The 11,306-nt window shown below is 34.2% G+C and overlaps 1 protein-coding gene across 3 annotated transcripts; it reads left to right on the plus strand.

Moving 5' to 3' along the window:
* The first annotated feature begins 8,596 nt into the window (after positions 1-8,596).
* LOC126799998 (uncharacterized) lies at positions 8,597-10,705 on the plus strand. 3 transcript variants are annotated; one of them, XR_007672674.1, is made up of 5 exons: positions 8,597-8,756; positions 8,861-9,036; positions 9,771-9,861; positions 9,965-10,173; positions 10,446-10,705. XR_007672674.1 is itself a non-coding variant. In XM_050527268.1 (4 exons), the coding sequence occupies exons 1-4, from the start codon at positions 8,687-8,689 to the stop codon at positions 10,003-10,005; spliced, it is 378 nt and encodes a 125-aa protein (XP_050383225.1). In that variant the 5' UTR covers positions 8,597-8,686; the 3' UTR covers positions 10,006-10,436. The 3 variants fall into 3 exon arrangements, 2 of the variants coding, with proteins under 2 accessions (XP_050383225.1, XP_050383226.1); XM_050527268.1 differs by lacking the exon at positions 10,446-10,705 and having other exon boundaries at positions 9,965-10,436; XM_050527269.1 differs by lacking the exon at positions 9,965-10,173 and having other exon boundaries at positions 8,599-8,756.
* Positions 10,706-11,306: the final 601 nt, after the last annotated feature.

Raw genomic sequence — 11,306 nt, forward strand, 5'->3', positions numbered from 1 at the left:
GGTTTTCCCAACGCCGCCCACTTTTCTTATCTGGGCACCCACTTTCTTCCCCGATCTCATATCGGACTATCCTTGCCGGAACCAAACCAGCGCCTAACCTTGCGACAACAGCAAGAAGCATCGTCGACGACGCCTAGCACTAATCTGCTATGGAAGACCTCGACCCTAGCGCACTCGACTGGGAAGCTCCGAAGCCGACACTTGATCAACGTGGAGTCGACGACTGATCTGCAAATAGTTAGCTTTGCCAATAGCTCAGGATCTGTTAACCCGACGACGAGATAAAGATATTATCCATGGTAAATCAGAACTTACTTCTATTGGTGAAAAAAAAATTAAAGGTAAATTTTCTAAATTACAAGACTGTTAATATTAATTTACTATTTATCATTTACTGTTTCACAGTAATAAATTTAATTTTTATGGTTAATTAAATTAAATTAAATTTATTTACATATGATTAAAGTGACTAATCATGTAATTATTATTTTTTTCATGTGATTTATTCATAACTATGTGACGAGCAACATGAAATCACGAGATCAAAAATCGCTTAATATGCAGTTTATTTGGAAAATTTACAAGTAAGATCTAAATTAGTATTGTTATTTTTATTAAATTTCATTCATATAAATGAAATTATATATGATATATGAGTAAAGTACTCTCTAAATATTGTGCATGTTATATGCTATGCTTTTTATCAAAATTTGATTGCTTAGCATCTTATTAAATTGTGATGTCATGATTTAAAGTTTTAAGCACTATATTTATACATGGTCATTGGCTCGTATCATGAATACGATAATTGCCTAAGTTTTGTAAATTACTTAACCATGTTAAATGATATGCTCTATTTGTTGCATATGCTATGTCTATATAATTTTTATAATTATTTAGCATATTATATGAGCATTGCCATGATAATGAAATTTCATGAGAATTTTATAATTCAAAAACAAAGAGAGGACAAACATATTCATGTAATAAAGTATTTTCACGAAGCATCGAAAAATACGACCATTTCAATTCATGGTATTGCAATCCGATTTGTATTTCTTGGAAATTACTTAAATTGTATATCTTTACTATGATAATGTAACTTCAAAAAGCTTCAACTGGCCATAATGTACCTTGGTATGTTTAATTTTCTAGTGTATGTCTATTTAGAATTTTAGATTGCTACACTAATAAGTCTCGTACTCTATCTGGAGTTGGTTAAACTAGTATAACATGATTTTCATATATTGGACTCTGAAGAATTATATGATTTTCATATAATGATTTTCATATATTAGACTCTGAAAAATTTGAGTACAAGCTAGTCATGGCCCAACTATGATCGAATTATGCAAACATATTTCATGCACGTAGTTTGGAAGCATAATTAAAATCTTGAATAACAAAAAAAAAATGTCTCTTCAAGGAAAAGATGAGCCACCCTAAATTCTGAACTGTAAAGTTTTAAAATTTAGAATGCTAACACTCTACAATAATCTCAATGTAATTGAACAATACAACTATTGAATATCGATTCTGAGTTTAAACAAACAACTCAGTTACAACTTGAATCCAAACTCCATCTTTACACTTCAGTAAATAAATACAGTTTTGAGATTCCACTCGATCCTCACCAAAACTAAAAGAACTGAAAACAAAACAACATACTACTGACAGCTACTCGACTCTCCAACAGCTGCTATGAACATCTGCAGCACTACCCCCACACCATTAATTGGTACACCAGGATTGCAAACACAAACCCGGTCAGCTTCACAGCTGGTATGAGTAAATTAAATATGACTACTCAACAACACCACAACATGTTTAGCACTATGTAAAACCTCAACATTTATCTCACTACCATAACACTAACTTCCCAAACGACACTCACTCCACGACACCAACAACATCCTCCTAGATGACGCTCAATAACCATTGAGTCATTCATGAGTTCAATACTTTGCATAATGAATGATGCTCTACACAAACAAACCATGAGTTCAACACTTTGCCCCATGAGTAGTAGGCTCAAACACTAAAAATCTATTCATGAGTTTAACACTTTGCCCCATGAATAGTAGACGCTGTCTACCGCCACTTTGGTCGCTAATTGGGCACAACAACAAACGAGACGACACCACGCCACTTCACAACACACAACACTCAACTCGATAAAACACACTCACTCAAGAAGAACAAGGAAGAAAACAAATAGTAAATTCTACATGAAAGCGGAGTTCAAGAATTCACAAAAACACACATAAATATAAGATGTATAATCCATGCATTAGTTAAGGAGATTACACATAAAAAGAAGCACATAGTAAAGTTTAGTGATTCTGGCATAAAGCTTAGTTCAGGACTCACTAAACCACACATACATGACTATAGATGTAATAACCCGAATTTTCAATACCATTTCTTTTTAATTTCTCAGAAATTAAGAAATGGTAATCTGATTAAATTCACATTTTTAAGCCTTTTATTTTGTCATTGTTTGAAGTAGAATTTGGTTTCAAGAGCCAAATGTGAGTTATTTGATTAAGTTCATTTGACCCATGAGTTGACTTTTAATCTATCACTCTTTTCATAAAACTTCCATCACGAAAGTCGTAGAGATCGTCAATACGAATTCGTAGACGCGCGGCATTGAATGTTGTATGTGGAAGTTGTTAGCAACAGAAGTTTGGTATCCGATGTTGGAAAGAGTATAAGAGAAAGGAGCTGAGATTAGAAATCAGAAAATCAGTTTTTTTTCCAAAACTATCTCAGTTATTGTTCACCCGACCAAAAAATCTTCTCTGGCCGATTTTTCTTTCTATTTATAATGAGATTATGTATATATTTGGTGATATATATATATGTGTGTGTGTGTGGATATCTAATTGGTAAAAGGATAGACATATATATATATATATTATTGCTTATATAGTGTTATGTTCATTTAATGCTTTGAGATATTTTGCGCATTTCGTTAGTTTATATTGATTGTGGAGGATGAGACCGAGAGGGAATAAAATGTACCTCTCGGTAAATTGAATGTTTGTGGATGAAATACTGTAAACCTTAGATCATTAACTAATATAATCGTTTTAAAAATATTTTTTGTTTTAAAATTTTGAACTTGATCGACTACGGTTCATAAATAAGTAAATGAGATTTTATAAAATGGTTTCAAAAGGTTTATGGTCAAGGATTATGTTAAATGTTGAGTATCATTGTGTTGATGTTGTGGGTTGTAGTATTGGTTTCTCATTTCTTTTTTCTTATTGTATGTTTAGATATTTCCTGGAATACGCTAATATGCAGGAATCTATATTATTCATTTATGTTTGTCTTATATGTATTTAGTGATTTCCTAAGCTATGATTTTATGCATGAATCACTAGTCAATATTATGTGTTTCTTTTTAGGTGTAATCTCCTGAACTAAAACTTATGCAGGGATTATACTTTTTATATTTATTTGTTTAAGTAATATCCTGAACTATGCTTTCATGCAGGATTCACTATTTGTTTCTTGCATTTCTTTCTTGTGTGAGTGGGTATTGTAGTGTGATGTGTGTTTGTGGTAAGTGTGATGTGGTATGTGAGTTAGACGTGCGACTTAGTGAGGATGTTGGTTTGGCAACCAACATTGTAGTTGTAGGTTAAGGTTTCTCCTGCGTGGCGAATGAGACCTATGTTGTGTGATGGTTTCGGTCTTTCCAGTGTAGGGTATGAGATCGTTGATCCCTCCTTTGTGGCGAAGTGGATAATTAGGCAATTAATCCCTCATATGTGGCGAAGGGGATCATAAGCCTATGTGTGTTAAGAGTAATGATGTTGTGCATTACGACTGTTTGTGGGATTAAGAAGTGAGGTAATAGGTTACCTTTTATTTGCCTTAGGTTGTTGAGAGTGTTGATGTTATTGTGGTTAGTGTTGTGGTTGTTGATGGAGTGCTTGGTATCTTTGTGTTGTGGAGTTTGAGTGTAGTGAGATATTGATGTTGTATGTAATTATTGTCGTGGTAACGATGTGATGTTGTTTGTCTATGGAGTAAATATTGTTATGAATTCATGGTGTTTTTTACATATTGCTGAATATGTTGTGATGTTGTTGAGTATATATATTAGTTTACTCATACCAGATGTGAAGCTGACCGAGTTGTGTTTACAATCCCGGTGTACCAATCAATGATGCAGTGGGTAGTGTTGTAGGTACTTCTTAGTAACTATGACAAGACGGGTGGGCAGCGTGACAGCTAAGAGCTGTTTTTTATTCATGTTTTCCTTTTAGTTTTGGTCAGGTTTCGTGAGATTTGTCAAACTGTATTTTTTACTTCTTGTAAACAAGAAGTTTGGAATTGAGTTGAAATCGAGTTGGTTGTTTAAACTCGATGTTAGATATTGAGCTGTTGTAATGTAATTTCAATTATATTGAGGTTATTTTAGAGTTTTCACATCCTTGTATTTGAATTTTTACTGTTCAAAATTTAAGGTTGTGACAATATAATAAGAAACCGCAACATCAATTATCAACTACAAATAAACTAAACATGCATTTAACATAGTCTCCTATCCAACAACCCCTTTTAAAATCACTTTATTAAAATTTCAGTTTTACTTATCTATGGACCGTTGATGATCAAGTCCATGTATTTTCAAAATAATTATCTTTTTAGAGCGATTTAAGGGTTGTTGGATCAAAGACTATGTTAACAATCACCACAACCTTAATATCATGAAATAGCACAACAATATCACAACATACCACTCAAGCAAACAACGACACACCCACAACCATACTAATCAACTCACTCACACTTTTCCTTTGCAAACATGGCCGCCAAAAGATAAAGCAATTTGGACTCACCGCATACCACTCCACATGCAAGACTCTTAAACAACTTCTTTTGCCAAAATGCCCGACACCAAAGCAAACAACACTCTCCCAATCATACGATAACAATCATACCGGAATGTATATTTTCTTCCATTACTGTTAAACAAACACACATACATTTCAACAATATAATTATCCTTCACAAACATCTAATACCAAGAGGTACATTTTCTTCCCTCTCGGTCTCATCCTCCACACAATATCTCAAAATAATTAAATAAACATAACAAGTAAATATTGCAACATTATATAATCAATGTCAATATTGGTACATTATATTTACCATTTAAATGTACATATATATAACACCAATTATATCACAATCTCACTATATTTAAAGCAAGCATTTTACTTAAATAAACAAGTTAAAATTAGATAAAATTTAGTTACCACCAAGGGCAACTGGAATAAAAATGAGGTTTACTCACCTCATTTCCCGCTTGTAAACTTAGCAGCTTCAATCACCAAGACACCTAAATGACAAGAAAATCACTTAGTAACAAAGGCAAAGTGTTAATCTAAATTAACCAAAAACTCTCTAACCACTCCAAGAGCATGATGCTATCTCTCGCTCTCTCTGAAAAACCACTTTAATACTCACAACAACCCTCCACTTCACCAAAGACAACCTAGAATCACCAAACATTTAACAACTAACACATGCAAATGACCTATGTAAACGCTCGTATCAACGAGCACATCACAATTGAATAAACCATTACTTTGAAACATTACCCAATACGCCGCCACATGCGACCGACAGTGGCGGCACTGCCACTGTTCCGGTGACCACCAATGATTACCAAAATTCACCATCGCCATTTAAATGATATTTCTAACAATTTTCTAGTTCGCAACAAAGTCGAAATCCAAGCTTAAATAGTCCAATCAACGAAGAACATGAAATCGGCACTATTCACAGACCTTATAAATTGAAATCGTTGAATCTCCTTGTGTGTTTTGAAATAGATAAAAACTGTTTTAGATGGTTGATACACATCCTACAAGCTTCAAAACACAAGAAGAATCACCTTGATTGGTTGCCAGAGGAGGGAGTTCTCCTCACTACTTCAAAACGGGACAACAACATTGTTTCTTCATTTCTGGGATTCAAATAGCTCGAATCTCTCCTAAGCACTAACCTAGATCGGTAGGGAACAAAGAGAGGGTTCCAACACCATCGGTCTCACTCAATTCCATCGCCATACGATGGAGATAAACACCAGTCTCACAAGAATCAGTATTGAAGTACCTTTAGATTGGACAAGACCTTGATGCAATCGTTGACATACTATCAAGGTTATAAATATTTCTCAATGAATTGAGAATATTTGAATATTAATCAAGATATACGTGGTTCGATTTTCAATATTTTGATTTTGCAAAGTACCGCATAAAGAAAATCAACTTCAAAAAAGATTAGTATGACATGAATAACTGAACATAAAGACATGCATCATGCGATCCCCATAATAGTAATAAAAAAATAATAGTACTATATCTATAGGTATAACGAATGATATTAATAATGATCAATCATTTCTAATCCTTCAGGATTCACAATGTACATACATTATGAGATGAACTTTATGATTCTATCAATTACTCTAAAAGAATATGAGTTAATATTCCATTTTTATGTCTTAACTATATATCTCATTGGCATATTGTGTAACAAGAGACAATCGAACCTTTATACATTTGGAGTATTTATATTAATGACTATTTCATGTGAAAAGAATTAGTGAGATTTCAGTTAATTTCATTTGTATTATCTTTAATGATTATGGATCTAACCAAGTAGTAGAGAAGTTGTTATGTCTATGTAGCTGTTAAATGTAACTGCTTAATTAATCCAACAACGTCAAAAGAAATTGACCTTCAAGATTTCAACATATGTGGACTTTGACACGATTTACGTGGATACCCAGGTCGTGATATGTGTGTCCGTATATTAGAGGAGTTACAGTAGGACACTAATATTTTTGGATAAAATAGAAGCAAGAACTAAGGAAACAAAATACTGTAAACATCCTTAAATTTATTTTTATGGACGAATTGAAGATGTAATTTCATCCCCACATTTTGTTGCTCCCCTAAGATGGAACCGTGAAATGTTTGATGCACAACTATATCCACTAACATCATATTATGTTTCTCATATCCATTGTGATTACGTATGTAAAGTTAATCATTCAAAGCTTATCTCTTAAAGAAATTTGGATTGACATCATCCTATGTAAATAACATGTATTCTCACTATGTCCAAAGATTGAATCCAACGAAAATTATGTGAATTAATCAACCAACTTGCGGACACTTTAAATAATTTATGGTGTTGGTTGATGTGTCGATACGCTGGTCACATGTCATCACACCATTCACTACTAAAACTAATGCTACTTATGCTAGTTACAAACTCACTTGGTCTCACGGGAAATGACTAATGTACTATATTGGTAAATAGTAATGCACATCAATCTTTCCGTTTAGGGTAATGTAATTTTTGCATACACAACTTCTTACTCACTAGTTCTTAGCTATCACCATAATCATTGTAAAAAAAATGACAATCTATAACATCGAAAGATCGAAAAAATTGAACTTGCTAGGATTGACACGGATCTACAATTCTTGAGCTCAACTAGATTAACCTACGTGCCAAAATTGTAATAATCAACAAAAGATAAAATTAATTGTACTAATCAACAAAAGATAAAATTAATTGTATTAATCATCAAAATTAAACTTAATTGTATTAATCATCAAATTTGAAATTAATTGTATTAATAAAAAATTATAATTAAATTTAGATGTAGTTAATAATGAGAATTAGATGTGGGGAACCTATTGAATAAATAAATGAAATCAAAACCGGCTAAAAGGTATTGTTAAGGGTTATTTTAGCCCTTAACAATGCCCTTTAACCCTTACCTAATGCCTTTTAGCCCTTAACTTAAGGGAGTTGGAGATGGAGAGTGCTAGATGAGAGTCTTTTAGCCCTTAATTTGGGTGAGTTGGAGATGGCCTAAGTGTGTATTTTTAAAGAGTGTTGCTAAGGGGGTATTGTGATACCCGAGATTTTTAATCTCGTTTAACCGACACATTAGGACTAATTAATCGACATTTAAGATAAGTGTCGAAAAAGTAGTTTAATACGTCGTTATTTAACTACACGTCGCCACGAATTTGGAAATGTCTTCGAACTATTTTTTCAACGCTTGGTTTTATTTTTACGATTTTCTAAAGATTAGTTTGGTTTTAAATGCTTTCTGAAATGATTTTACAAATTTGGGTTTTGTTTGTTTATGGGCTTGAGAAGCCCAGCCCAGACCATTTATTGACCCAAACTTATTCCCTCTAAAACCTTGACCCGGGCCCAAGGCCCGAACCCATTTTCTTCTCCCTTCTTCTCTGTCTCTTTCTTCTTCTTCCTTCATTTCCGTCTCCCTCTCTGTTCCCTCACCGAGACTGACTACACCACCACCTTCTCGGCCTTGTGCCACCGCCGCCATAGAACTCCGGCCATATGCACCACCATCATCAAGTCGTCCTCTTCTTCCCCTAACTGATGATGTCCGTCGATCATCTATATTGTTCAATTTCCAATTAGATTGAAATTGGAACAGTAGCCGAGCATTCCATGGTTTCCAGCGAGATCAAATAGCTCTGGCAAGCTTCTTGGCCACAGATTGGTGACTCTATCCTCTAATCCTAGTACTCAATCATTGTGTCTTCAATTTTATGAATTGAAGTCTGACTTGGTTTCTCCTTCATTTTCAACTCCACCACCGTGTATGCCGCCTTCCTCCTCCGCCATCTCAACGGCATTGTGGAGCCCCTATAACCTTGATTCTTCAATTCTTGGTAAGCCTTGAGCCTCTATCTCTTATCTAACACCTTTTCCTTGTCGATATGTTAAGCCGAGCCTTAATCTCATTCTCCTTCCCCTATTTTCGGTTCGCTGCGAGTCTTGAACTCCGACGACCTTCATTTTGTAACTCAGATACTAAGGCGAGCTTGGATTGGTCTTAGAACGATGAAGCAGCCTCAAAAGCATGTAGGAGACTTCGGGCATATAACAGCAACTCGAAATCGGAGCGAAGTAGCTCGACGCCGACTGCATGTATTGATGTTCTTCATTGAGGTAGAAATTGAACTCCAAGTTCCTTTGATTTTGGTATGTTCATGTTTGCCATGATGTTGCGATGCTTCTTGTGTTCTTGTATGTCGATTTTAGTTGGAATTAGGAGTAGTTTAGAGACAGAATTCTGATCGGAGACCGATCGGAAGATGAAGGGGTAAATCCCCTGGTTTTTACTGTTTTACTGTAATGTGAAATTACTATACTGCCCCTGAAAGAAAGTTATAGTTTTACTGTTTTTAAATTACTATTTGACTCTTTGACTTTGACTATTTTATCCTAAGTTACCTATTTACAATTTACTAAATGATTTTTAAACAGTTTTTATTTTTAACCGAAGGTAACTTAGTTAAATCAATTTATTCTAATATGGCGATGATTTACGTAACGTCTAGTTACAACTTAAGTCATTTTCGATTCTCGCCCGGTTTGGGAATCGAGAATTACATTTAATTAGAAATGTGTCGGTAAATAATAAAGTCGTCGATACGATTCTGAGTAGCTTTAATATCCTTAAAGTATGTTTTTTATCGCTCGACATTTGAAGTTAGACTATTTTTGGGTTTCCCGAGATTTAGTCGATAATTGGTCAACATGGTTAATTCCTGGTCAACCCAATAATACTCGGTCACCAGAAAGTCAACCTTTGACTTTCCTGGTAAAACTAGGAATACTGAATCGAGTCAATTTAAGATACTCGGAAATTCGTATTGACTCTTTGATAAATGGATTCAGAGTTGATGCAACGAAATCGTACAAAGCTGGAGCAGCAGCATCATCATTATTTCGGAACTATAATAGCAGCGAGGATGTTGCACTTCAATCCAGGTAGGGTGAGCTAACCCCCTGTGTGTATTTCGTGTCCTTAAATTCATTGTCGATGCCTCGGTTGATTTATTTAAATATTAAATGAAATGTATTATTGCTTTAGGAATGCTAAAATCCGAGGATAGACGGATACTTCGTGAGTGAGTAGATCTGAGAGTGAATGGGGCCCGATATTCCGATAACCCCTCAGTGTCGATAACCGTAAACCTCCGGAAGGGCAATGCCCTGTTTATTATTGGATCCAAACCTTACAGTATTATAGAGGGCATTCCATTAAATGGACACTCTCACTCCTTTGTTGTAACAACAAAGGTAGTTGGCCTCGACTTGATAGTTTTGCTACAAGTCATTAGGATCGTTCACCACTGACTAGATATTATTGATGGCCATCATACATGTTTGCATTGATTTCCCTAAAAGATAACTTATCCCTTTTGTAATAAAAAGGTTATAGCTCGAGCTCATATCTAAAACTATTTAAGTTTTCATAAAACTTAGTCTACCTCATTTTCAAACCACATAGGTGGGCTGGCCCCTACTGGGGAGCGAGGACGAAGCTCACCCCTACTATAGTTTATGTGCAGGTTAGGAGCCAACAAGAGTTTAGGAAGTGTGAAGTTTAGGAGTACACATCATTTGGGTCGTTTGAAGTCATTTTTATTCTATTAGCTCTCTCTTGTATCATGTTCTTATTGAAATATAAGTTCTGAGGTTGTATTATAAAACCATGTCACATTTGTTGTATATTTTGGGTTGCCATAGTTATATTTGTTTTGGGCCGGTGACTCTTTGATCACCTTCTGTTGTTTTAAATTATTGTAAAGTTCGCATAATTATTTCACATGTGTTTCCAAAGTTGTAATTTGAGTTTCTATTTTAAAGTTACATTTGTAAAACTCAGTTTGTTGTTTAGCGAAAAAATTGTACAAGTTTCCAAGCTAGCGAGTGTTCAAATAGACTATATTCATTTGTTCGCTTGTTAATCCAAATTTTTTAACTCTAATACCGTCATTTTCCTTTCTGGGATGTGACAGGTGTATTGTATATGAATTTAGCGAGATGTATTATATATGGAATTAGTGAAATTTTAAAGAAATCTATGGAATTCAAAAGTCTATATGTATTCAATATAGACTTTTGATTATCCATACAAGTCTAAGTGTATTCAATTAGGATTTTTTAAACTCATTATGGAATTCATAGAAGTGTGGGGGTATTCAATCAGAACTTTTTAAAATGAATAAAAGTTTGTGGGTATTCAAAATATCATTATACTTATGGAATTATAAACTCATGAAATCTTATGACTTTCTAGTGTTAATTATACACACCACAATCCAAAATTGTCTAACATCTAGACCAAATATTTTCATAGATTTTCTTATTGTGTTTAAAGATGTTCATTCTCCACCATTTCTTTACATATTTTTTTCCTACAACCCAAC

Source organism: Argentina anserina, chromosome 6, assembly GCF_933775445.1.
Source record: "Argentina anserina chromosome 6, drPotAnse1.1, whole genome shotgun sequence".
NCBI classification, from domain to species: domain Eukaryota; kingdom Viridiplantae; phylum Streptophyta; class Magnoliopsida; order Rosales; family Rosaceae; genus Argentina; species Argentina anserina.

Excerpts from the sequence above, each read along its gene's own strand:
- LOC126799998 (XM_050527268.1), top strand. The coding sequence starts at position 8,687 with ATGCCGCCTTCCTCCTCCGCCATCTCAACGGCATTGTGGAGCCCCTAT. Across the intron at positions 8,757-8,860 it reads CCTTGATTCTTCAATTCTTG|TCTTGAACTCCGACGACCTT; the intron begins GTAAGCCTTGAG and ends GTTCGCTGCGAG. Across the intron at positions 9,037-9,770 it reads TATTGATGTTCTTCATTGAG|TTGATGCAACGAAATCGTAC; the intron begins GTAGAAATTGAA and ends ATGGATTCAGAG.